This window comes from Entelurus aequoreus, linkage group LG11, assembly GCF_033978785.1.
Source record: "Entelurus aequoreus isolate RoL-2023_Sb linkage group LG11, RoL_Eaeq_v1.1, whole genome shotgun sequence".
NCBI classification, from domain to species: domain Eukaryota; kingdom Metazoa; phylum Chordata; class Actinopteri; order Syngnathiformes; family Syngnathidae; genus Entelurus; species Entelurus aequoreus.
Window position 1 is genome coordinate 10,313,274 of NC_084741.1, and position 26,728 is coordinate 10,340,001.

The following is a 26,728-nucleotide window of genomic DNA, read 5'->3' on the forward strand; positions in this document are numbered from 1 at the left end:
GAGGGGACGTACTTTTATTCATCATATTACAATAAAAACAGCATACTTTTTTTTTTAGCAATCAGGTAACTGTAAACAGACCTTTCATCTTTTTTCACCACAGCACCATCTTTTACATATAATCTGGTCCCTTATTAGTGCAACATGTGATTGAAATGAAGCAACACAGTGGAATGAAAATGACAACGTGCCTATTATTTCCACTTCTTTGCTTGTGCAAATGTTTTTTTCTGAAAATACATTTTCTTTCAATCTACATGAAAATATTGAAAAGTAAAATTAACCGCCGTATATGTGCGTTCAATGTTCTGGGTTTGTTTGGCATTCCTTTATGCTGCAATTATTTCGCTTCCTCCATCTGTTCTTCTCCACCCATAAATCCTGCATGCAACTCGGTTTATGTGAAGCTTCCATAATTTAGTACAGACAGAAATACACAAATGTATAAAGGGGCAAATGTGACAAAATTAAATACATCTAAAAAACTTAAAATACTTTCTTAAATGTGTCATTAATAAAGAATAATTTAAATCAAATACATACATGTGTTATTAAAAGTTGGTTGGTTGGTTAAAGTTTATTTCCAACATGATAGCAGTTTCAACATGATGCATCACATGTTTTCCATTTCTCTTTACAACATGTGAATTATATTTATTCAGCGTTTTTCTTTAGTGACTCAAAGCGCTTTACATAGTGAAGAGCTTATTTAACCCTACCCCTTTTCCATATCATAGCAGTTTCTTACACATATATGTTCACTTCCTGTTTTCAATTTGTAGCACAGTTATATCAAAGTTATCTACATACAACAGTTCTCTTCATAAATACTTAAGTCAGTTAGGATTAACATAAAGAGATTAATCATATCTTATTTTCAATAAATATCATTGTTCTTCTTCCTTATATATTGGGTTTAAACACCCTCTTAAACTGCACTAAGTTAGTACTTTGTTTGAGTTCTTTGCGCAATCCATTTCATAATTGAATTCCACATACTTATATGCTAAAGGTCTTAAGTGTTGTACGTGCATAAAAATGTATTAAATCAAATGTTTTCTAAAGTTATATTTCTCCTCTTTTGTTGGGAATAATTGTTGTACATTCTTGGGTAGCAGGTTAGAGGTTGCTTTGTAAATAATTTTAGCTGTTGGCAAATGCTCCAAGTTCTTGAATTTCAATAGTTTTGATTTAATAAATAAAGTGTTTTTATGTTCTCTATATCTAACATTATGTATTATTCGAATTGATCTTTTTTGTAACACCGTTAGTGAATGAAGCGCACATTTGTAGTTATTTCCCCATATTTTTACACAATAACTCAGATATGATAACACTAGCGAGCAGTAGAGAATATGGAGTGGTTTTTGGTACAGAACATGATTTAATGATATAATTAATCACACTTTTGTGTGATTATTTAAAAATGTATTTATTTATTCATTTAGTTGTGTGCCATTTGGTCCTTGTCAGCGCTTCATGTACGGTAGTTATTTTATTTGTCAAAGTCAGCAGGCGGATGCTAACACTTGATTGAGTATCCGGCACTTCCACTTGCAATTATTGGGCTAGATTTGTGTTGGCCCCGCCCACTGACCTTGACAGGTATTTTGACTGATAAAATAAATATGGAAGCACAGACAAACTATGGAGAGCTGAATGCGACAAAATTAAATAGATAAATAAATCTTTCAACAAGTACTTGAATGTGTCATTAATAGATGAAAAATCTAATTAATACATACATGTGTATTAAATGTCATTAATTGATTTATCGTAAGATTACATTTATTATTGATTTCTTTAATTCGTTATTTAATTATTTAAATTCAAAAGTAAATTAGTTATAGATTTAATTATTTCATGATTTATAAATGTATTCAATGATTAATAATGACACATTTAAAGGAGTCATATTGTGATTTTTTTTACTACATTTAAAACACATCTTTGTGGTCTACATAACATGTAATGGTGGTTAATTTTTCAAAATTTTGCGTCGATACAAACCGTTTTCAAGCTGCTTTCTGACCATCTCTTCAGAATTCGCCGTTTTGTGGGCAGTCTTTATTTACGTCCCTCCACTTCGACTGCATCTTCTCCCTATCTACCATGTTGTAGTTTTAGCGCTTCCATATGGAGCTACTGACAGATATGTTAGAACTATACGCTAATTTGTATTAGAAATGGCAACAGCGAAGGATGCATGTGCATGTACGAGCCAGTCTGCCCGACAAGAAAGGGAAATATATAATTAAGTGGCTTATTGACTTCGCCGGACTACAATGGTGGACCCACGCAAAGCTCTTTGGGTACATTTCTACCATATATGGAGATATCAGCCGTCGTCACATGTTGGAAAAATGGCACAAGTTGTGCAAATTCCAAACAGCTCGTTTGGACGAAGTATGAAGTAAAGCAAGATTATTTTATAAATATCTTTGCCATGCCTTTGTGGTTTGACTTCAAATTTTTGGGACTTATGCAGATCCTAATTACACAAAAACAGGTACCACATGTAAGAAAAGTTGGTTTTGCGTAAGTTTTTTAAATGTTATTTTATTTTGTCCTATTTTGCCCTCCATAGAGATTTACATCCAATTGTTTGTGGTCCCTCTCTCATAGGGTAAGATATCGTTTACACATCAATTAACAGTGCCAAATCTGTGTTTTTGAAAGGCTGACTGCAATTAAACAGTGCCTGTACAGCTACTTTAAAAAAGGACTATAAAATATATCATTATTATCAGAAACAGAATCAAATGTATTGGTCAAGTATGTTTTACACACAAGGAATTTGACTTGGTAGACTGCTTTCTTTCTTCAATGCAAGAAACAAAGAAAAACGCAACAAATACGAGAAAGCGCAGTACCGCATAGTTAGTAACACATGCATGAGTTGTGTATTAAATTAGCAAAAATAAGTTACTTACAAGATGTTACTTGCTCAATATAACCTTAAAGCACTTGTTGCAGGTGGCTTAGTCTGCATCTGACTAAAATTTCAAGATTTTTGGCCTAAGCATATTACCGTATTTTTGGGTCAATAATGCACACTTAAAATTCTGAAATGTTCTCAAACATTCACAGTGCGCCTTATAACCCGGTGCACCTAATGTACGTATGAATTCTGATTGTGCTTACCGACCTCGAAGCAATTTTATTTTGTACATGGTGTAATGATAAGTGTGACCAGTAAATGGCAGTCACACATAAGAGATACGTGTGGATGCAGGTTGACGCCCCCTGTTCAATAAATGACACTACCAAGTTGTAAGCAAGCCCAAAACTTTGATGTTTCATTGAGAATATAGAACATTATACACAACGTTCAAACAATCTGGCATAATCTTTCGTACAACTTTGGTAAACTAAGAAGCCACACCGCCTGATGGATTGTCGGAGCATTACGGCTACTGTATTTAGACGTACTGTGCTTCAACATGCCGGTATTATTATGGTATGTGTAGAAGGACCCCAAAATGTCACCTATTAGTAGAAATATTTCCTTGCGTTTTGTTTCGACCTATTTTGCAAAACCAACTTTTCTTACCTATTAGTACCTATACTGATGTGTATTTTGTGTCCGCATAATTTGCACGCTTCCGCCATTAAAGACCGCAATGTAGTCAATAAGCTCCTTCTTTTTCTCTACCCTCTTGTTGTGCGGTATTAATCCTCTGCTGTTGCCATATCTAATACAAAGTATCGTTTAGTTCGAACTTATATCTGTCAGTAGACTCGTTATGAAAGCGCTAAAAACTTCAACAAAGATGACGTGAGAAGATACTGTCGAAGTGGAGCCAACTAAATAAGATCACCCACAAAACGGCGCATCCTGAAGAGATGGTCAGGAAGCAGCTTGAAGATGGCCTGTAAAACATAATCTATGCAACATTTTGACCAAAGAACACCATTACATGTTATGTAGACCACAGGTGTTTTAAATGCAGAAAAAAAAATCCTAATATGACCTCTTTAATGCGCCTTTTGTATTAAAATATACCTGAATAGATTCGGTCAACGACAGTGCGCCTTATAATCCGGTCCGCCCTATTATTCGAAAAATACGGTAGCTAGATGTTCACTCTCTTGTCAAGCATAACATAGTCCTTGCATTTGACACAGCAGTAACTCATTTGCATTTATTTAAGTGCCAGTAAATATTAATTGAGCACCAAAATGAGGCACAGGTACACTACCGTTCAAAAGTTTGGGGTCACCCAAACAATTTTGTGGAATAGCCTTCATTTCTAAGAACAAGAATAGACTGTCGAGTTTCAGATGAAAGTTCTCTTTTTCTGGCCATTTTGAGCGTTTAATTGACCCCACAAATGTGATGCTCCAGAAACTCAATCTGCTCAAACGAAGGTCAGTTTTGTAGCTTCTGTAACGAGCTAAACTGTTTTCAGATGTGTGAACATGATTGCACAAGAGTTTTCTAATCATCAATTAGTCTTCTGAGCCAATGAGCAAACACATTGTACCATTAGAACACTGGAGTGATAGTTGCTGGAAATGGGCCTCTATACACCTATGTAGATATTGCACCAAAAACCAGACATTTGCAGCTAGAATAGTCATTTACCACATTAGCAATGTATAGAGTGTATTTCTTTAAAGTTAAGACTAGTTTAAAGTTATCTTCATTGAAAAGTACAGTGCTTTTCCTTCAAAAATAAGGACATTTCAATGTGTACCCAAACTTTTGAACGGTAGTGTATCTACTTATTATTTTGATCTAATTAATACGGTTTACATCAACACCGATGCCGTTATTGTACTGAGTTCAAGTATGCACTACTATTCTCTCATTGACAGATGTTCAGCGCTGCATTGTATTTATTGGACAGATAGAAGTCCATCATAGGGCAGACTGTAACAAATAATGTTTAAAATAATCACTCATCAGCTGGCAGAAATGGAATATGCATAGATGAATCAGATCCACATTAGACTTGCTCTGATTTATTAAGGGTAGTGCTTATAGTGATTCATGGTCGCATCCTTCTCATGGTAGCAAACAGGCCTTCTTGCACCAATAACTCAACATCATTATTTGTGCCTTGGGATCCAGTGGAGGGGATGAAAATGTTTCCTCATAATTAAGTTTTATGTTATTTGTATTGAGGCGCCTCAGCTTTACTGTAAAAATTGGATTTACACACAGGGTAGTTGCAATATTTTCATGTGCTCCTTAGTAGTTTGATCTTCATCTTGTTGTAAAGCTTGTCCTCGACACTTTTGTACTCTGCTTTATTTTCTTTTTTTACCCACCTTTTCATAATTCTACCGTATGTCCTACATTTAATTTCCTGCCTGTCTACAGCTACAGTGGTATACCGTATTAAGCTCTAATGCTGTACAGCAGTCGTCCCCAACCACCGGACCGTGGATCGATTGCACAAGAAATTAAAAAAAATAATATATAAAAATATTTATTTTTTATTTTTATTTTTATTAAATCAACCAAAAAAAACACAAGATACACTTACAAATAGTGCACCAACCCAAAAAACCTCCCTCCCCCATTTACACTCATTCACACTCAATTGCACAAAAGAGTGGTTTCTTTCTGTTAGTAATATTTCTGGTTCCTACATTACATATCAATATAGATCAATACAGTCTGCAGGGATACAGTCCGTAAGCACACATGATTGTATTTTTTTATGACAAAAAAATAACAAATAAATAAAAATAAAAATACCCCCAGGTCCGCGGGACAAATTTACAAGCGTTGACCGGTCCGCAGTTACAAAAAGGTTGGGGACCACTGCTGTACAGGGTCTTCATTTTTCAAAGTATCTGTGTTAATTGATCTCTAAGGTGAAACTAAATTAACTTTAATTGTAACTTTATGAAAAGACTAACTTTTGTGACTTAATATTGAGACCAATAAACATGAACGTTATATGTACTCAGAGACTACGTTTACACTGCAGGCCAAAGTGGCTCAAATCTGATATTTTTCGAAATCGACTATTTCTTCCAGCTGACTGTTTACACTGCAAGTAAAATGTCATCTTTATCAGACTCCAGTGTAAACGTGCACAGGCCTCAATGTCGCCCAAATGTGGCCTCGACGTCACTTGCATGTGCAGTTCAATAAAGTAAAAACAAAGGAAGTTGACCAGATTCCATAAATGAACAAGGAAATTGTTACTACCAGAACTAGAAAAAAGAAAGAAAAAAGTCACCACAATGAGTGTTTATTTTACGTGTAAATGTATAAAAGTAATGTATGAATGGATATATACAGTCGTGGTCAAAAGTTTACATACACTTGTAATAAACATAATGTCATGGCTGTCTTGAGTTTCCAATAATTTGTACAACAAAAAGTATGCATACAGCAATGTTAATATTTGCTTACATGTCCCTTGGCAGGTTTCACTGCAATAAGGCACTTTTGGTAGCCATCCACAAGCTTCTGGTTGAATTTTTGGCCACTACTCTTGACAAAATTGGTGCAGTTCAGCTAAATTTGTTGGTTTTCTGACATGGACTTGTTTCTTCAGCATTGTCCACACGTTCAAGTCAGGATTTTGGGAAGGCCATTCTAAAACCTTAATTCTAGCCTGATTTAGCCATTCCTTTACCACTTTTGACGTGTGTTTGGGGTCATTGTCCTGTTGGAACACCCAACTGTGCCCAAGACCCAACCTCCGGGCTGACGAGTTTAGGTTTAGGCCTCACCTTTTCTCCTATGTTTGGAGGAGAAAAGGTGAGGCCTTTAATCCCAGGAACACCATTCATACCGTCAAGCATGGTGGTGGTAGTATTATGCTCTGGGCCTGTTTTGCTGCCAATGGAACTGGTGCTTTACAGAGAGTAAATGGGACAATAAAAAAGGAGGATTACCTCCAAATTCTTCAGGGCAACCTAAAATCATCAGCACGGAGGTTGGGTCTTGGGCGGAGTTGGGTGTTCCAACAGGACAATGACCCCAAACACACGTAAAAAGTGGTAAAGGAATGGCTAAATCAGGCTAGAATGAAGGTTTTAGAATGGCCTTCCCAAAATCCTGACTTGAACGTGTGGATAATGCTGAAGAAACAAGTCCATGTCAGAAAACAAACAAATTTAGCTGAACTGCACCCATTTTGTCAAGAGGAGTGCTCAAAAATTCAACCAGAAGCTTGCCAGAAGCTTGTGGATGGCTACCAAAAGTGCCTTATTGCAGTGAAACTTGCCAAGGGACATGTAACCAAATATTAACATTGCTGTATGTATGCTTTTGACCCAGCAGATTTGTTCACATTTTCAGTAGACCCATAATAAATTTATAAAATAACCAAACTTCATGAATTTTTTTTGTGACCAACAAGTATGTGCTCCAATCACTCTATCACAAAAAAATAAGAGTTGTAGAAATTATTGGAAACTGAAGACAGCCATGACATTATGTTCTTTACAAGTGCATGTAAACTTTTGACCATGACTGTATAGTGTAATATATTTGGGAGGAATCTTTTTATGGCTGTTAAGTAAAGGAGGCACAGACATCAGTGTGGATCTACGGGAGCTTTATTTTTCAACAACTCACATGTAAGCAAATACGCCACAAATACGGTCCTTCTTCGGAATCAAAATATATATTCATATATTACATTTAGCCTATTATTTGCGCACTATTGACTAGTGATGCACTAAAAATGTGGCCATTGAAAATATACTTTGCTCACTGAAACCGGATGTTGTGATGAAGTATCCACTTCCGCAAGAAGGGTCTAGCGGCGACCACAAACACTACTCTAAGTCGGGCCCACTCTAAGTTGTGCCAACAGGGGTGATTACAACGAAGGTGAACCATGTTTTAAAGTCACTCCCATAGTGGCGCTGACAAAGTGAGAGTGGACACTGGATTTGTAACAGATCCAAGATTACTAATGTAATGCACCATTGGTTGTTATTATTTTGGTTGTTGAATGTATTGCTTTTTTGGCTGATTATATACAAGCCTAACCCTAACCCCAACCCCAACTCTAACCCTAACCAAAACCCAAACCTAACCCGAACCCTAACCTTAATTGTAACTTATTTTTAGCATTTTTATAAATGTATTTCTGATGTCTGTGTTAGGTATTGTCTCTCCAGCTTCACTTCCGTTATGGTCACCCCTGAGGGCACGTCTTTAAGTGGACGTGACTTCGAGTGTGCGCGACATAGACCTAAAGTGGGCGCAACCTAGAGTGGGTGCGACTTAGAGTAGTTCTGCGCGTCTGCAGCTTGATATACTTGGCTAGGGATGTGCGTATCGATCCTGCGGTATCGATATATCGATACTCACACGCTACTCATTTGGCATCACTTTTCTGAAAAAAGTATCGATATAAACCAAAAAACGGCGTGTGGGGGGTGCTAGTATCACTTTCAGATGTTTTTGATGACTTACTTAACTTACTATGTGCTGGGACACCCCTGTACCTGGCAGAGTATAGAGCTGGCCCAGTCACGTGACCGGAGACAGCGAATGAGCGTCGTCAACGTGCAACACACACAGCCAGCGGACAGCGATGCAGCCAGGCATATCCAGTGTTGTCCAATTGTTGGCTTAAAACAGGCATTGTTTTTTTTGTTTTTTAGTAATGTTTACTGAATATTTTTGTTTAAATGATTATCCTAAATTCAAATAATTTCCACACAGGGGAATTTACTGTTAGTTGAAAATTGCTTGAGTATTTAAAACAAGATAAGAAAGAGATACAATTTGGAGATTCTTCATCTTTGCATTACAGTTTTATTTTTTTCCAAGAAAATCTTGAATATATGATTGAATGTGATTTTGGTTTTAATCTGTAACATGATTTCTTACATTTCGAAAACATTAGCCTATTTCATATTTCATTAATTGCTAATTATATCACAAACTTTAAAAAATAACTGCAGCTTCTTGCAATTCGGATTTGACTGTTAATTGGAAAGCCCAAATATTTAATTATTATTATATATAATATATAGTTATTATTATATATAATATTTAATTTATTTTTCATATTTATGTTATTTATTTTAATTTTACTTTTATTATATATTGACCATAATAAATGTGGTATAAATGGTCTGTATTTGTCTTGTGATTTGTCTTAAATAATAACAATAGTAATAATATTTTTGACTGACAAAAAATTGCCAATAAGAAATTATTGGTATCGGTATCGGTATCGATGAAAATGCAAGAAAAAGTATCAGTATCATCTCGAATCCTAAAAGTGTGGTATCGCCCATCCCTATACTTGGCTTCCGCTGGCGGGCTGCATCTTTGCCCACATAAATCGCCCAAAGTTGACGACAAAGTAACATTTCAAAAGATCAGATTTCGGATTTTGGACTACCTCTTGATGTGGCCTGAATCTGATGTTAAAAGTTTAGATTTGAAGCACTTTGGAGAGTTTACACAGGCAAAAAAAATCAGATCTGTGTCAATTTAAGGCAAAAAAAAATCAGATTTGATGTGCGGTGTAAACAGGGCCAAAGTTACCTTATAATTGTGTGTGTTTGGTCTTACATATTATTGCAATGAATAATGGGTTATTTGGAAATAACTAAATATAGAGTAGCCAGCACAAATGATCATTTAGGTGGCACTTCAGCCAAGCTTGTTTCATACCATCAGCACATTTTCCAAACAAGGAAGGAAATGGAGAGAAGAAATATTGTATAAAGGGAGAATGGAAAGAGCTCCCTGGAGATGCGCTTTCTACCAGTGCTACTTTAAGTTGTTTATGCTTCCTGCTGCACGCTGCTTCATTGTGAGGACAACACAGTACAGTACATATTAATAGTATTAATCTCACCATCCTCAATACCGCATATGCACCTATTTTGGTCTTTTAAACATCAAACCACAAGATTACTATCCAAACCAAACTACCATGTGTGATAATGTTTTAAATGTCATCACTTGGCTTAGGGTGACTCTCGGCATGGCTAGTATGAAATATCCAGTAAATGTGAGTATGCCGCTTACATTTCAGCAACCATTTTTTTATATCTTCTCAAGGAACAATAATATACAAAATAATTTTGAGTAGTCAGTGTGCAGCTTGTACAGCAGTATAGATGAACTATTTACTGAAAACCTCTCAAAACACACCACAAACTTGTAGACACAATATTGTCTACATAGCTGGCCACAGAAGTGAACAGCAACACGATTGTGCCTTGCCTACAAGCATGATGGTGTTAGGGCCAAGGTTTGAGGCTGCATGAGTGCTGCCAGCACTGGGAAAATGCAGTTCATTGAGAAAAATGTGAATTCCAACATGTACTGTGACATTGTGAAGCAATGCATAATCCTCTTGCTTTGGAAATAAGGCAGCGTTAGATATCAATGTTGCACATATTAAATATTAAATGTGTTGTGCAGTGACTTGTGTTGCCCGCTATGTAGATAATACGGTGGAACCTTGATGTACAAACAACATTTCTGGAACTGGCCTCATAAATATATATATATATAATTATATATATATATATATATTGAAGCACATTTCTCCATAAGAGACAATGTTAACATAAGAAACTATGTAAAGATGAATAATGTGTTCCAGCCTCTGCAAAAGTCAATATTTTAGTAAAAGTTTGTATTTTAATCTCATTGTACCTGTGTATAGTGACAATAAAAGGCATTCTATTCTATTATATTCCATACTTTGAACACAATAAAAAGCGCTATACAGTACTGTATATTAAAACAAACATAACAAGGGGGCGATGGATCACCTATCTATTGCATACCAAAGGCAAAACAACCTGTGCCCTGCCTGCACACACTGTCACAAGCCCTGTGGTGCATTCCCAGTTGGAAATCCCAAAACTCCTTAACTTCACTAGCCTGATCACTGCAATAAAATTACAAATAAAAATAAAAATCCACTTTCCCTTGTCAGTTAATCTTCTTTGCATGCCACTAAAAGGAGGGGGTGTGGGGAAGGCCGTGTCGACAACGCTGTGGATACTTCCTGAATGTTTCAAACCACACATTGTTTGTCCATTGCTTTCTTTGGACTCATATTGAATTAGCAAAACGAGACAAATGTGTAGGGGTGTAACAATTTTTTTTAACAACGATTTGATTCGATATATGTTGTTGCCAGTACGATTCAGGGTTGTACTAAAAAAAAAATCACGATACGATCCAAAATGATTCAGTGACTTGAAATAGATTCAGTAACTTTTTAGCAAAAAATCAAGCAGTGTGACTGTGAATTAAATACTGAATATTGGAAACTGCAGAATGAATTATGGATACAAACAAGCAAGTAAACAACATTTAATGGCCAATGCATTCACATCTTGGTTGAATAAAATGCAACCAACACTTTAGGTTGAATTAACAGGAGGGAACATTTTCTGCTCACATTTTAAACATTCAAGAAATTTTCAATAAAATTACAGTAACCAACATTTTAACAATAGATGTACCTGCTAAATAAAGTTCCCCGACTCGGCCACACAGTATCTGTTCTTCGTCCTGGCATCACCGATGAAGGACAGCGTCCCAGGTGTGTGGAAGCATGTACTGTATTTCCGGAAGTTAGTGCATCACATAGCTTGCTCCGCTGTCACTTCTGTTTTGTCACTTTGCATCTTTTGTGGCCAGGCCTGGCCCTAACCAATCTGGCGCCCTAGGCAAGATTTTAGGTGGCGCCCCCCACATCGGCATTGAAGTGTATATACTCACAAGAAACCGAATAGCTTTGTCTTTGACCTTTTGTTTTACTTAAAGAAAGCAAATTAACATATACCGTAATTTCCGGACTATAAGCCGCTACTTTTCCCCCTCGTTCTGGTCCCTGCGGCTTATACAAGGGTGCGGCTTATTTACGGCCTGTTCTTCTCCGACACCGACGAAGAGGATTTCGGTGGTTTTAGTACGCAGGAGGAAGACGATGACACAATGATTATTATTATTAGGCTGGTTATTTTGATAACGTACAGGCGAGCACTTTGTATTACTTTGCACCGTTGTATTATTTGTACTCTGCACGAATGCTGTTCGCCATGTCAAAGATGTGAAAGTTTGATTGAATGATTGAAAGATTTATAGTTAATAAATGGGACGCTTTGCGTTCCCAAACAGTCATCTCTGTCCCGACAATCCCCTCCGTGGTAGCAGGAACCCCTATATACTACGCTAATTACACATCAAAACCCTGCGGCTTATAGTCGGGTGCGGCTTATATATGGAGCAATCTGTATTTTCCCCTAAAATTAGCTGGTGCGGCTTATAGTCAGGTGCGGCTTATAGTCCGGAAATTACGGTATGAGAATGTTATGTTATGATTATCTTTAACCAAATCACAGCAGTGCTCAAATTAAAAAAACAGCATTCCCTCGCATGTGATTTTGCTTAATTAATTAATGATGTGCACTTTAACAACTAGGCTTACAACTATACCTAATATATAAAGGGGTGGAAAAGTGACTATTACCTGCAGGGCAAACATTAGCTAACCAGAAGGCAATAACAATGTAAACAAAAAACACCTGCTTAAAAGATCTAATACAAATGTCCCTGAGGAATGTAAGGTGGGAGTACTGTAAATACCTAACGTTACATTATTATTTTCCATAACAATTTAGCCCCCTCCACAATATTAACCCGACGTTAAAACAGAACTAGCTATTTATTGATTAGCAATTGCCGAATCATGTAACATTAGCTTAATGCTAAAAAGCCAGGTTACTATCACATTCTGTAACAGACAAACAATTTCATGTAGGCTAACGTTACCTACCTGCTACCTCTGTCTTTTTCTCCTTTCTCCTCTTCTTTTCTCTTTTTTCTTCCCTGGGCACCTGACAGTTTTGGCCATTTTGACATCTCGTGTTGATTTTTTGATGTGGTGACGTCCAAAAAGAGTCATGATACGGGAAGGGAGGGGGCACACCGTGCGGGGGGGGGGGCGTAATGTTGTAACAAATAATATTTCTATTAAAGGCCTACTGAAATGAATTTTTTTTATTTAAACGGGGATAGCAGATCTATTCTATGTGTCATACTTGATCATTTCGCGATATTGCCATATTTTTGCTGAAAGGATTTAGTATAGAACAACGACGATGAAGATTGCAACTTTTGGTATCTGATAAAAAAAAAGGCTTGCCCCTACCGGAAGTAGCGTGACGTAGTCAGTTGAAAATATACGCAAAGTTCCCTATTGTTTACAATGATGGCCGCATGAAGTGAGAGAGATTCGGACCGAGAAAGCGACAATTTCCCCATTAATTTGAGCGAGGATGAAAGATTTGTGGATGAGTAAAGTGCAAGTGAAGGACTAGTGGGGAGTTGAAGCTATTCAGATAGGGAAGATGCTGTGAGAGCCGGGGGTGACCTGATATTCAGCTGGGATTGACTACAACAGTAAATAAACACAAGACATATATATACTCTATTAGCCACAACACAACCAGGCTTATATTTAATATGCCACAAATTAATCCTGCATAAAAACACCTGCGTGTTTGTTATGCTAGCTCCTAGCTCCTCTGCTAGCTCCTAGCTCCATAGAACACGCCAATACAATTCAAACACCTGATCAACACACACAATCACTCAGCCCAAAAGACCGTTCACCTAACCCAAGGTTCATAAAGCTTATATATTTTTAAAAAGTTACGTACGTGACGCGCACATACGGTCAAGCTATCAAATGTTTAGCAGCCAAGGCTGCATACTCACGGTACCTGGTATTCAGCTGGGAATGACTAAAACAGTAAATAAACACAAGACATATATTTACTCTATTAGCCACAACACAACCAGGCTTATATTTAATATGCCACAAATTAATCCTGCATAAAAACACCTGCGTGTTTGTTATGCTAGCTCCTAGCTCCTATGCTAGCTCCTAGCTCCATAGAACACGCCAATACAATTCAAACACCTGATCAACACACACAATCACTCAGCCCAAAAGACCGTTCACCTAACCCAAGGTTCATAAAGCTTATATATTTTAAAAAAGTTACGTACATACGCAAAAAAAAGTTGCGCACATACGGTCAAGCGATCAAATGTTTAGAAGCCAAAGCTGCATACTCACAGTAGCACGTCTGCGTCTTTGTCATCCAAATCAAAGTAATCCTGGTAAGAGTCTGTGTTGTCCCAGTTCTCTACAGGCGTCTGTGTATCGAAGTCAAAAGTCCTCCTGGTTAGAGTCTCTGTTATCCGAGTTCTTCCATCTTGACTGCATCTTTCGGGAATGTAAACAAAGAAGCGCCGGCTGTGTACTGTTGTTGCTGACTACGTTCGAAAAATACGTCCATTTCGCACCGACAACTTTCTTCTTTGCTTGCTCAGCTTCCTTCTCCATAATGCAGAATACTGTGGAATTATGAAATGAAAACAGAGCTTTTTCGTATTGGCTTCAATGTGGAAGGCATACCCGTGTTCCCCGGTCTACGTCACGCGCATACGTCATCCTCAGAGGCGTTTCGAACCGGAAGTTTAGCGGCAAATTTAAAATGTCACTTTATAAGTTAACCCGGCCGTATTGGCATGTGTTATAATGTTAAGATTTCATCATTGATATATAAACTATCAGACTGTGTGGTCGGTAGTAGTGGGTTTCAGTAGGCCTTTAAATAGGCTTTACTTTGCATTTTAATTAACGTGGGATTATTTTTTGTATTTAGAAATAATAGTACCGCCCTTAGCATTTGCCTATACGGCCTATGCCACGGGCCGGCCCTGTTTGTGGCTTAAAGTGAAGTTGTGGCTTTACATTATTGTGTTGTGTCGTTTGTATTTGTTGTGGCTGTTGACCAGATGCCCGAACCGCCTGAACTGGCTCCTCTCGATGTGGAGCAGCAGCGGCTTTACTTTGAGCTCCTCCCGCCACCCGACGGAGGAAACTCATTTAGGCCGCTTGTACCCATGATCTTGTCTTTTTGGTCATAGCCGAAAGCTCATGACCATAGGTGAGGATGGGAACGTAGATCGACCGGTAAATTGAGAGCTTTGCCTTCCCACTCAGTTCCTTCTTTACCACAACAGATCGATACAGTGTCCGCATTACTTAAGACGCCGCACCGATTCGCCTGTCCATCTCACGATCCACTCTCCCCTTACTCGTGAACAAGACTCTGAGGTACTTGAACTCCTCCACTTGGGGCAAGATCTCACCCTTTTCCGGGCAAGAACCATGGACTTGGACTTGGGAGGTGCTGATTCTCATCCCGGTCGCTTCACACACGAATGCGAAACAATCCAGTGAGAGTTGAAGGTCCTAACCAGATGAAGCCATCAGGACCACATCATCTGCAAGAAGCAGAGACCTGGAGCCACCAAACCGGATACCCTCAACGCCCTGACTGCGCCTAGAAATTCTGTCCGTAAAGGTTTTTAACAGAATTGGTGACTTTTTTTAGTGTCGATAAAATCGATCGATTCCCTTTGGATCGATACCTAATTTCCGAAAGACAAACTTGCACAGATCCATATACTAGAAAACTTGAAATCGATACATCTATCGATGTATCGATTAACTCTTGCACCCTCACAAATGTGTAAAAAGGCTAAAAAAAACACTTAAAAAGCACACAAAGTAGCACTAAACACAGTATTTAACGACAACACTATCGCCCACAATGGATGGCACGAAGTGGCCGCGCTGCAGGCACACAATGAGTGTATGAAACATTTGTACATAGAGACAAGGTTTGGACAACAAAGCATATTTTCATTGTAAATCGAAAGCTCGTACAATGAGAAGTCCGTAAATCGTGGCTCCACTGTAATGTCTTCGTGTTGACCTATTTTCAGGGGACAGTAAAGCTAAATGGCAGTACTAGCTGTACACTGACTAGTCTAAGTTGTGTTTCTACAGAATTGCCTGATGAGAAGTTATATTACAATGTTTGATCAAATGTGAGATACTGTAAATGTGATGGACTGCCAAATAGTTCTAGATAGTCATCAGTGGGCTTACACTAAAACCAGTCAGTCACGAAAGGTTATTAACACAACTGTCACGTTCTCTCCCTACTTCCAGTGTTTTTGGGCATCACTGACTTGACAGTCTCTCAGGTGCGACACAACAGCATGTGTGTGCAATGGCAGCCTCATCTGCACGCTACGCTATACAGAGTCTCCATCCAGTCTACTCTCAGTAAGTGCAATTACTGTACATGTTTTTCATTGGAGGTGTTTACCTACCAGTCAAATACAGAAAAAAATGTATGCGATTATCATGCTTTAAGTTCCATGTTTTAACATATTTTTCAGGCAATAATTGTGGTCGAACACATAATTTAGGACAGCTTTTCCGTGCCAACAGATGGGTCGACATACTTGCTAACTTTGATGCTTTGCATTTAATTGGTTCTCTTTTCTTTTTTTTGTGTGTATTTGCTGTAATCCAAGCAGAGACTAGCAGATGCTAAACCACCTTCCTGGATGTGAAAGTGCAGCCTCTATCTTTATTCTAACAATTGTTTACTTCATAGTAGAAGAGCACATTGGAGCTGCCTTATGATCAAAGACGGACATAAAAAATGACGCTAACAAAAAGGGAGATAAAACACAATTATTAATACATTTATGTGTACATTTGACACATTGACACATTTGTTGTATTCATCCCATTCAGTCTGTTTCTCCAAATAAAAGATATGTATTGCCTTTCCAAACACTGGGGCGGTGTGGCTCAAATGGTAGAGCAGTCGTCCAGAAACTTGAGGGTTCCTGGTAGGAATCCTCTCTGCCATCCTAGTCACTGCCGCTGTGTCCTTGGGCATGATACTTCACCACGAAAATGTACTGTAGAAGCAAACAAATCAATACTGTCATTTATTTCCTTTTCTTTAAGTAGTTTTTTTTGTCCATTTTGTTACCTGGTTTTTTTGGGGTTTTTTTCAAATGTCACATAAACCAGCAGGGTATTTGAGGAGTCACAATCGGTTTTAACCTCAACAAAAAAAATGCAGCTTTGAAAAGTCAAAAACGATGTCACCTGTTCCCTTGACCATGTGCTTTCTTGTGTGTTCTTGAAGACAGTCAGCGACAGGAAGTGAGCCTGGGGGGCGGGGCTTCCCGACAATGTTTCCACGACCTTGTTCCAAGCAGCCAATATGAGATCAGCGTTCATGCCCAGATGCATGAAATGGAAGGACCTCCCGTCTCCATCACGGACATGACACGTATGTTATACTGTAAAATTACAACATGGATGCAAAAATGTCCAGGGGAGGACTTGACAACGGTTTTCCTTTATGCAACGACATTTCTAAATTGCGGGTTAATACTCCACAAAAGCATCTCACATGAAAGTTCTTGGGGGATAATTTTATTACAACTTTGCAAAAACACCTTTATTATGAAGAAAATGTGTCTTATACAATATGATACAATGGGCGATATAAAACGGCTACACTTTGGTATCCAATGGTTATAGAGTAAGTAAAATTGTAGTCATCTTTTTCACTTTTATATGTTCTATATATTACTTATCCCTAATTTGAATTCTAAGAAGATTTTACGTGATTCTTGATGTACAGTTCCTTACATGCAAGCCTCTCTGCAGCTGTCTTTTTGACCTTCATCATATTTTTTTTTTCCCAGAGTCTGTCTAAGTGAGGACTCTGGCTGTTGTTGCAGCCCATTGGTCAGGTGATGAGCTCAGTTGTATCACACAGCTCAGGGGACCTCAAGGGCTCAGCTCACTGTCAAGGTTTTAGATAGATAACACACAGACACACACACACACAACAACACTCTGGATCAGCAGGTGTTATACTTTCACAAACAGTGGTGAATTCATTTGGTTGAACTATAATTCCCCAAATAGTGGATTGTACTCCCACAGACACCATGTTTTAATTCTGGTCAATTTAAAACAAATTAGCACTAAGACGGCTCCTTCTTTCCTACCTCTGTAAATACGCAGGGTTTTAACTATAATTACTGAAAGTGGATCTATGGTGATTTTAATCTACATTTAAAACACTTCCTTGTAGGCCATATAATATATGTGTAATATACCTTGGTGTGAATTTCGCTCCACAGTCATTATTACAACCCACTTTGTGCATGTGTCGGGAAGATGTTGGTTTGATCGCAAATGAAACCACACCTCACCCTCTCCAAAAGTATCGATTTATCTTTTCACCGTATACACTGTCTAATATATATATTGGAGATGAATGTCACAGCAATTTTTTTTTTCAGACACAGGTTAAAATAAACTTCATAAACATTGTATAGATTTACCCGGTCACAACATTAGGTATACCTGCACACATACTTGCCAACCCTCCCAAATTTTCCGGGAGACTCCCGAATTTCAGTGCCTCTCCCGAAAATCTCCCGGGACAACCATTCTCCCGAAAATCTCCCAATTCCAGCCGGACAACTATATTGGGGGCGTGCCTTAAAGGCACTGCCTTTAGCGTCGTCTCTCACCTGAAAAGGAGATTATTATATATGTCTCCGTTATCCATAGGTTTATCTATAACCCATAAAGTAGGCAGGCACGGAGCTATTTCTCAGCGTCAGCGTGTGTTTATTCCAGCCGGTACGTTAATACACTGACACACAACATCCGGATTCCCATCATGCATTGCTTCAAAACTACAGCAAGTTGTAATATCCAAAATTTCCAGCCGGACAAACAATATTGGGGGCGTGCCTTAAAGGCACTGCCTTTAGCGTACTCTCACCTGAAAAGGAGACTATTATATATGTCGCCGTTATCCATAGGTTTATCTATAACCCATAACACGGTGGCTGAATGGGTATAGTCACTCATGAACGGTTAGAGAAGCACAAGGCGGCGGCAACGCAGTATTATGGGCCACCTTGCAAGCAACTTTCCGTTCTCATTTGCGGATGTTTTCAACAAATCCGCGAAGGATATGTTCCCAGATTCAGAGATCGCTCCCCAGTACTCAAATGGCAGAACAAAAGCTACTCAAATAGTGAAAGGTAAGTGTTATTTTTATTTTAAGTAAGCAGCAAGTACAGTACAGTTAGTAGAACAACTGTGTTTTCATTACTGTTTACTGTACTATATATATATATATATATATATATATATATATATATATATATATATATATATATATATATATATATATATATATATATATATATATATATATATATATATATATATATATACATATATATATATATATATATATATATAATATATATATATATATATATATATATATATATATATATATATATATATATATATATATATATATAATTTGTATGTGTATATATATATATATATATATATATATATATATATATATATATATATATATATATATATAATATATATATATATATATATATATATATATATATATATATATATATAATTTGTATGTGTATATATATATATATATATATATATATATATATATATATATATATATATATATATATATATATATATAATTTGTATGTGTATGTATATATATATATATATATAATTTGTATGTGTATATATATATATATATATATATATATATATATATATATATATATATATATATATATATATATATATATATATAAGAAATACTTTAATTTCAGGGAATTCTAGCTATAAATATGCACACACTCCAATCAATAAAGACTCTATAGCTGCATTAAAAAAAAAAAAGTATTTTACCAGCATTTATGACACTGCATGTTGCACGTTTGTGTTATACGCAAGATAGATGGATACGTTTGTAGATAGTACTTAATTGATTCCTTCAGCAGAGTTCCCTCAGGAAAATTAAGGCACGATTAGATAAAAACTATACCGTATTTTCCGGACTGTAGAGCGCACAGGTATATAAGCTGCACACACTACATTTTAGAATAAAAAAATATGTTTCCATACATTAGCCGCACCGGTCTATAAGCCTCAGATATATACGTTGTGAAATGAGTTATTTACACAGAAATATTTTGTAAATGTTTATTTACATACCTTAATTGTTTCCAAACGGTGTCTGTAACACAGCAGTAAAATGGCTGATCAAACAAATCAGAAGTCATCGTTATGGACCCACTAGCTGCGGAAGCTAACCAATCAGCTAAACAGACTCAATAACTCCACGGTGATGTTTTGGTGAATTTACTGAGGAATTTGTGAAACTGAAACAATACAAAAAGACTGCCATTGTTAGTTAATAATTAGGGATGTAACGATTCAGGGTTGGGTTTTTTTTTGTATTATTTTAACTTTTTTTTTATTGGATTTTTGACATATACAGTCCAGAAATACAATTAAACACATGTCAAATATTTTTTTTCTCCCCAAAACAAGTAACCCACAACAATTATATATAAAATTACATTCAAAGAAAAAAAAACATGCATCAGTCAAATAAATACAGGTAACTACTGACATGAAGCCACCGACAACTGCAATTATAAATGTGCCTAACACAACAGCAGATAAAAGGCTCATCAATTACTTACCTTTCAATTGCTTTTCAATCAGAATTCAATTTGAGATCAGTCTTTTTTTTACATATTTTAGGAAACCACCCCATACTTTCTAAAACTTCACTGAACAACCATTCAATGACAGCCTAATTTTCTACAATTTAAGGAAATAAAGAATATCTCTAATCCAGCAGGTGTGGCAGGGAGGCGCTGCAGCCTTCCAATTTAGCACAATGAGTTTTCTAGCCAACAAATATAAATGCTACCAAGTTCTTTTTTGGATTTGCTAAGGGAAGATGACAAGAGGGGCTACCCCAAATAGTCCGCTTAGAGGATTTGTTTGGATCATTGCAATTTCAGTCCAATAACTGCACAGAGATGGGCAAAACCAAAACATATGTACAAAGTTAGCTGGAGACTGTTGACACTGATCACATAATATTGATATTCTGTCATACATCTTAGCCAGCCGGACCTTGGTATAATAGGTACGATGGATTAACATGCACTGAATAAGGCTGTATCTAGTACTTAAAATCTCTGTCCAGCTCTCCTCAGATAGGTTCACTCCTGAATTACCCTCCCAAAGTGACTTAATTCAATTCAGAGAGTCACGGTTTGAATGAAAAGTTTGATTGTATATACGTGTAATTGATCTTTTTAAAGTCGGAAGTGGTGTCAGAAAAGCATCTAAAACTGTGAGTCTGTAAGTTTAGAAACCTGGCAAAAATGTTACAAACAAAACTGCGGATCTGTAGATATCTAAAAAAAAGTGTTGATTAGGTAGTGAAAATGTATCACATAGTTGCTGGAAAGAGGCAAAAATGTTGTCAATTTATAAATCTTTAATGTTGTTGATCCCCAGACTTGACAATCTTAAAAAGGCACGATCGATAAAAGAGGGAGGGACAGCATGGTTAGCAGTAATGGGTGCAAGACTAGAAATAGTCTATAAACCAAAATAGTGCTTAAACTGAACTAAATTTCTATATTAAGTTTTTAAAATGGTATTTTTCATAAAAGCGGAAGTAGAAGAGTGGATGGGAGAGTGAACCAGAGCACTAAAAGGTTGGGTTGAGTTAGCCTCCATAACCAGCCATATTGCAGCCAATATTTAAGAATTGTAATGTTGGTGGCCCAGTAGTAAAACCTAAAGTTTCATAGTGCTAATCCTCTTGACAATTTTGGTCTCTGTAAATATTGTTTATGTAATCTTTGATATAACGATATTGGATCGATACCTATCTCTTGGAAGGCAAACTTGCCGAGCAAAGATCGATAAACTTGAAATTCACAAATATAAATTGATCTATCGATCAATTGTTGCACCCCTATTAATAATACCAACACAGACTCTTGTAAATATGTTGACATATTAGTTAATACTTACAATGCTGGTTTGATTTCATTACGATAGCACGTACAAATATGCAAGAAAACACTACAATTAAACGTGTGTCGGTTTAGTAGGTATGAATTGTTTTAATTATATTGTAAAACTAACAAGCATTGCTTGGAGTGATGAATGAAGAAGAATGATTGCTAACCAAAACAGCAGCACTTACGGAGGTATGAAAACAGTCGCTCTGATGAATTTTAATGAAGTCTTACTGGCTGCCACTTTGGCATGTCTTCTATGGTTCCAGTCGCACATATGCTTCCTCCAGTGTTGTTTGCGTAGCTGCATTCCATTAAATTAGTTATACCCAGTCAGTCTTTGCCCAGCATGTTGTGGTGTTTGATGTGTCTGACTATATATATTTTGATTCTTGTGTTTTTGCTGTTTGAGTTACTAGGGCATCAAAGCAACAGTCATCATGGCATCCCCCGCCTGTAATTCTCCATAAACCAGACAACGGACACAAAACAGTTTGTCTCACTCTCATTAACAGCTCATGCTTAGAGGTTTGCACTCTGTTAAGAGCCATTATAGCGGTATATGGTTGTTAAAACGTTGCTAAAACAACAAATATAATGGTGTACAAAGACTTGTGCACAGTACTATATGCATTATACTATTTGATGCAATTGTGAATTATTGTACAAATACACTTTGCAAAATGTCAGCCCCTCTGAAATTATACCTCCATAGATGGCTGGCCACCATATTAAGAACTATTGTGTTGTAATACACATATCCTAATTCCACACATCCTAATTCATTTCATAATTTATGTCAGTGTAAAAAAATGTGCTTACTAATCCGTTCATGTATTCTGTTGGTCATCATTAAATGCTTTAACTTTTGTTGTGAAACACAAAGCTAAACTTTACTTCTGATTGTTGTTGTTTTTATTCAATAGATTACATTAGATTATTCTCCCACAATTAGAACACTTGAAGTGCTTATACATCCTGAACACTGTTTCAGTATTTATGCATCAGCTACGTTTGCCATCTGTTTGACACAAACTCTTTATTAAGAAACTTGAGCATGTTAATTTTTATGTTACATTCATCATCTCATTATTGGAATTAATGTATTTTCTTACTGTATTTTCATATGTCCTTTTTGAGCTATTTGTACATGTGCCCAAATCTTCTCCTTCCCGCCAACTAATCGTCTTGGCACGGACATATCCCTTCGCCGGGGGTTGTTTTTTACTGTGAAAAACAGCCCATGGACAGACACACTGGATTGATGAAAATACTTTCGCTGTCCTCGGGTTATTAGGGAACAGATGGGCCAAACGGAAAGTTGTTTTTGTTTTTGCTGTAACTTAGCGATGGAAAGAAAACACCATAAATGCATTGCTTTTATACTTGCTGTTTGTAACCACACTACATCCCGGAAAGATCTAGAACAGACCTGGCCAACCCACGGCTCTCGAGCCTCATGCGGCTCTTTGGCTGGTTTCATGCGGCTCCTAAAGGCCTACTGAAATGAGATTTTCTTACTTAAACGGGGATAGCAGATCCATTCTGTGTTTCATACTTGATCATTTCGCGATATTGCCATATTTTTGCTGAAAGGATTTAGTAGAGAACATCGACGATAAAGTTCGCAGCTTTTGGTCGCTGATAAAAAAGCTTTGCCTGTACCGGAAGTAGCGTGACGTCACAGGTTGTGGAGCTCCTCACATCTGCACATTGTTTACAATCATGGCCACCAGCAGAGCGATTCGTACAGAGAAAGCGACGATTTCCCCATTAATTTGAGCGAGGATGAAAGATTTGTGGATGAGGAAAGTGAGAGTGAAGGACTAGAGGGCAGTGGAAGCGATTCAGATAGGGAAGATGCTGTGAGAGGCGGGTGAGACCTGATATTCAGCTGGGAATGACTAAAACAGTAAATAAACACAAGACATATATATACTCTATTAGCCACAACACAACCAGGCTTATATTTAATATGCCACAAATTAATCCCACATAACAAACACCTCCCCCCTCCTGTCCAAATAACCCGCCAATATAAATCAAACACCCGCACAACACACTCAATCCCACAGCCCAAAGTACCGTTCACCTCCGTAAAGTTCATACAGCACATATATTTCCCCAAAGTTACGTATGTGACATGCACATAGCGGCACGCACGTACGGGCAAGCGATCAAATGCCTCCCTATGTCTAGCATTAAAAGATTACAGATGGTACAAAATGCGGCTGCTAGACTTTTGACAAAAACAAGAAAGTTTGATCATATTACGCCTATACTGGCTCACTTGCACTGGCTTCCTGTGTACCTAAGATGCGACTTTAAGGTTTTACTACTTACGTATAAAATACTACACGGTCAAGCTCCTGCCTATCTTGACGATTGTATTGTACCATGTGTCCCGGCAAGAAATCTGCGTTCAAAGAACTCCGGCTTACTAGTGATTCCCAGAGCCCAAAAAAAGTCTGCGGGCTATAGAGCGTTTTCTATTCGGGCTCCAATACTATGGAATGCCCTCCCGGTAAAAATTAGAGATGCTACCTCAGTAGAAGCATTTAAGTCTCATCTTAAAACTCATTTGTATACTCTAGCCTTTAAATAGACTCCCTTTTTAGACCAGTTGATCTGCCGTTTCTTTTCTTTTCTTTTCTACTCTGCTCCCAACCCGGGGTGGACCGCTAGCCTGTCCATCAGATGGGGACATCTCTACGCTGCTGACCCGTCTCCACTCGGGATGGTTCCTGCTGGCCCCACTATGGACTGGACTTTCGCTGATGTGTTGGACTTTCACAATATTATGTCAGACCCACTCGACATCCATTGCTTTCGGTCTCCCCTAGAGGGGGAGAGGTTACCCACATATGCGGTCCTCTCCAAGGTTTCTCATAGTCATTCACATTGACGTCCCACTGGGGTGAGTTTTCCTTGCCCGTATGTGGGCTCTGTACCGAGGATGTCGTTGTGGCTTGTACAGCCCTTTGAGACACTTGTGATTTAGGGCTATATAAATAAACATTGATTGATTGATTGATTGATTGAAATGTTTGGAAGCCGCAGCTGTGTACTCACGGTAGCGCGTATCCAACTCAAAGTCCTCCTGGTAAGAGTCTCTGTTGTCCCAGTTCTCCACAGGCCAATGGTAATGCTTGACTGTCATATTTCGGGAATGTAAACAATGAAACACCGGCTACGTGTTTGTGTTGCTGCAGCCGGCCGCTAATACACCGCTTCCCACCTACAGCTTTCTTCTTTGCTGTTTTCATTGTTCATTAAACAAATTGCAAAAGATTCACCAACACAGATGTCCAGAATACTGTGGAATTTTGCGATGAAAACAGACGTCTTAATAGCTGGCTACAATGGTGTCCCAAAATGTCCGCTACAATCCGTGACGTCACGCGCAAACGTCATCATACCGAGACGTTTTCAGCAGGATATTTCGCGGGAAATTTAAAATTGCACTTTACTAATCTAACCCGGCCGTATTGGCATGTGTTGCAATGTTAAGATTTCATTATTGATATATAAACTATCAGACTGCGTGGTCGGTAGTAGTGGGTTTCAGTAGGCCTTTAACTCTGTTATGAGAGTAGCGTATGTGTGTGTGTGGCCCTTTAAGATATGACAGCATGTGAGGTGAGTGACGTCAGTGAGTGGGTTGGCGAGAGAGATGAGGGAGCGGTAACAGTCAGTGGTGCAGGTGCTAGTAGCTTGGTGGATGGCTGCGTGCAAGACACCAATAAAGTCCCAAAGTTGCAATAAACCGCCGGCCTCGTCATTCACCCTCGAGTCCGGAGCTGTAAAGATGAAGGGTGTTACCCCCGAAGTACATCGGCCCTGGAGGAACGTCTCCTCTGCGCTCCTCGACTACGGTCTGGGAGCCAGAAGCAGGAAAGGTGTAACAACTCTATTAGTGCCTTAGTGTTTACCATGTAGTCTTTAATTTGACAGCCCTTCGCGGTAAACTTGTCTGAGTGCAAATTGAGGCAGTATTTGTCATTGATAAAACTTTCGGCAAATTAAAATTTATGACCAATAAAAACGCAATAAACGGGGACGGAATTTTGACCCGGCAAATATAAACAAAAGAAAACACTGACAGAAAGCGATAATTGAGACAATGAAAAAACAAGCAAACCGGGCAGTAGGTAAAAAAAAGAAAATCAGCGTCCAGGTGACACGCGGGCTTCAGAAATTGCGCATCCTTTCTGATTTCAATGCGTAAAAAGACACACAAAGTGCGGTAACGCCAACACTGCTTGACAGTATAACAAAATAAGTCACACTTATATTCTGTAACATTCACAGTTTTAGAAAAAGTGCAGAGGTAGAAATATAATTATATTTCAATAAAACACATCAGACAAGCTCTCACCCTGCACAGCTGTTTTGTGCTTTGTAGTGCTCTGCCCCTCCCTCACGAATGCTGCTTCGTGTGCTCGCCTCCACGATTTGTTTTGTTTTTAACCCGTTCTTAACCCTGGACGTACATTGAAAATACACGCAACCCTAACTCAAAATGCCGGACATTTGAGGCATTTAAGAAACCCGGGGAAAAGAGGACATATGGTCAGTCAAACATAAGAAGAAGAAGCCGAAGCCGGTTTGAGTGACGTCAAACGTGCATGTGCGTGAGATCACAGTAGTAAACAATTTGTGACAGGATCGCTCTCAAAATGGAGGACATTTTTAACAGAGTGGGAGAGTTAATATTTTTTGGTTGAACATAATGGCACGCCATTCTTCCTTATATGTCAGGCATCATTAGCGCATTTCAAATCTTCAGCGTCACAAGGAATGCCAGAAGTCCCACTAAGCAACATGCATAGTAACAGAAAAAATATAATATTTTTGTTTGTGGACTTGGTTGAACTGAGAGTTTGTGTGTGTGAGACAGTGCACACAATGTTAATTGTTGAAAATAACTGGCCTGTGGTCTTAGTA

General features: G+C 37.8%; 1 protein-coding gene across 1 annotated transcript in view; it reads left to right on the plus strand.

The window, feature by feature from the left end:
* The window catches only part of LOC133660511 (collagen alpha-1(XIV) chain-like), a 243,948-nt gene that overhangs the window by 75,627 nt on the left and 141,593 nt on the right, over window positions 1-26,728 (plus strand). The window contains exons 20-21 of the mRNA XM_062064049.1: window positions 16,005-16,121; window positions 17,005-17,151. Of these exons, the coding sequence (XP_061920033.1) occupies window positions 16,005-16,121; window positions 17,005-17,151 (264 nt within the window). The remainder of the gene's footprint in view (window positions 1-16,004; window positions 16,122-17,004; window positions 17,152-26,728) is intronic.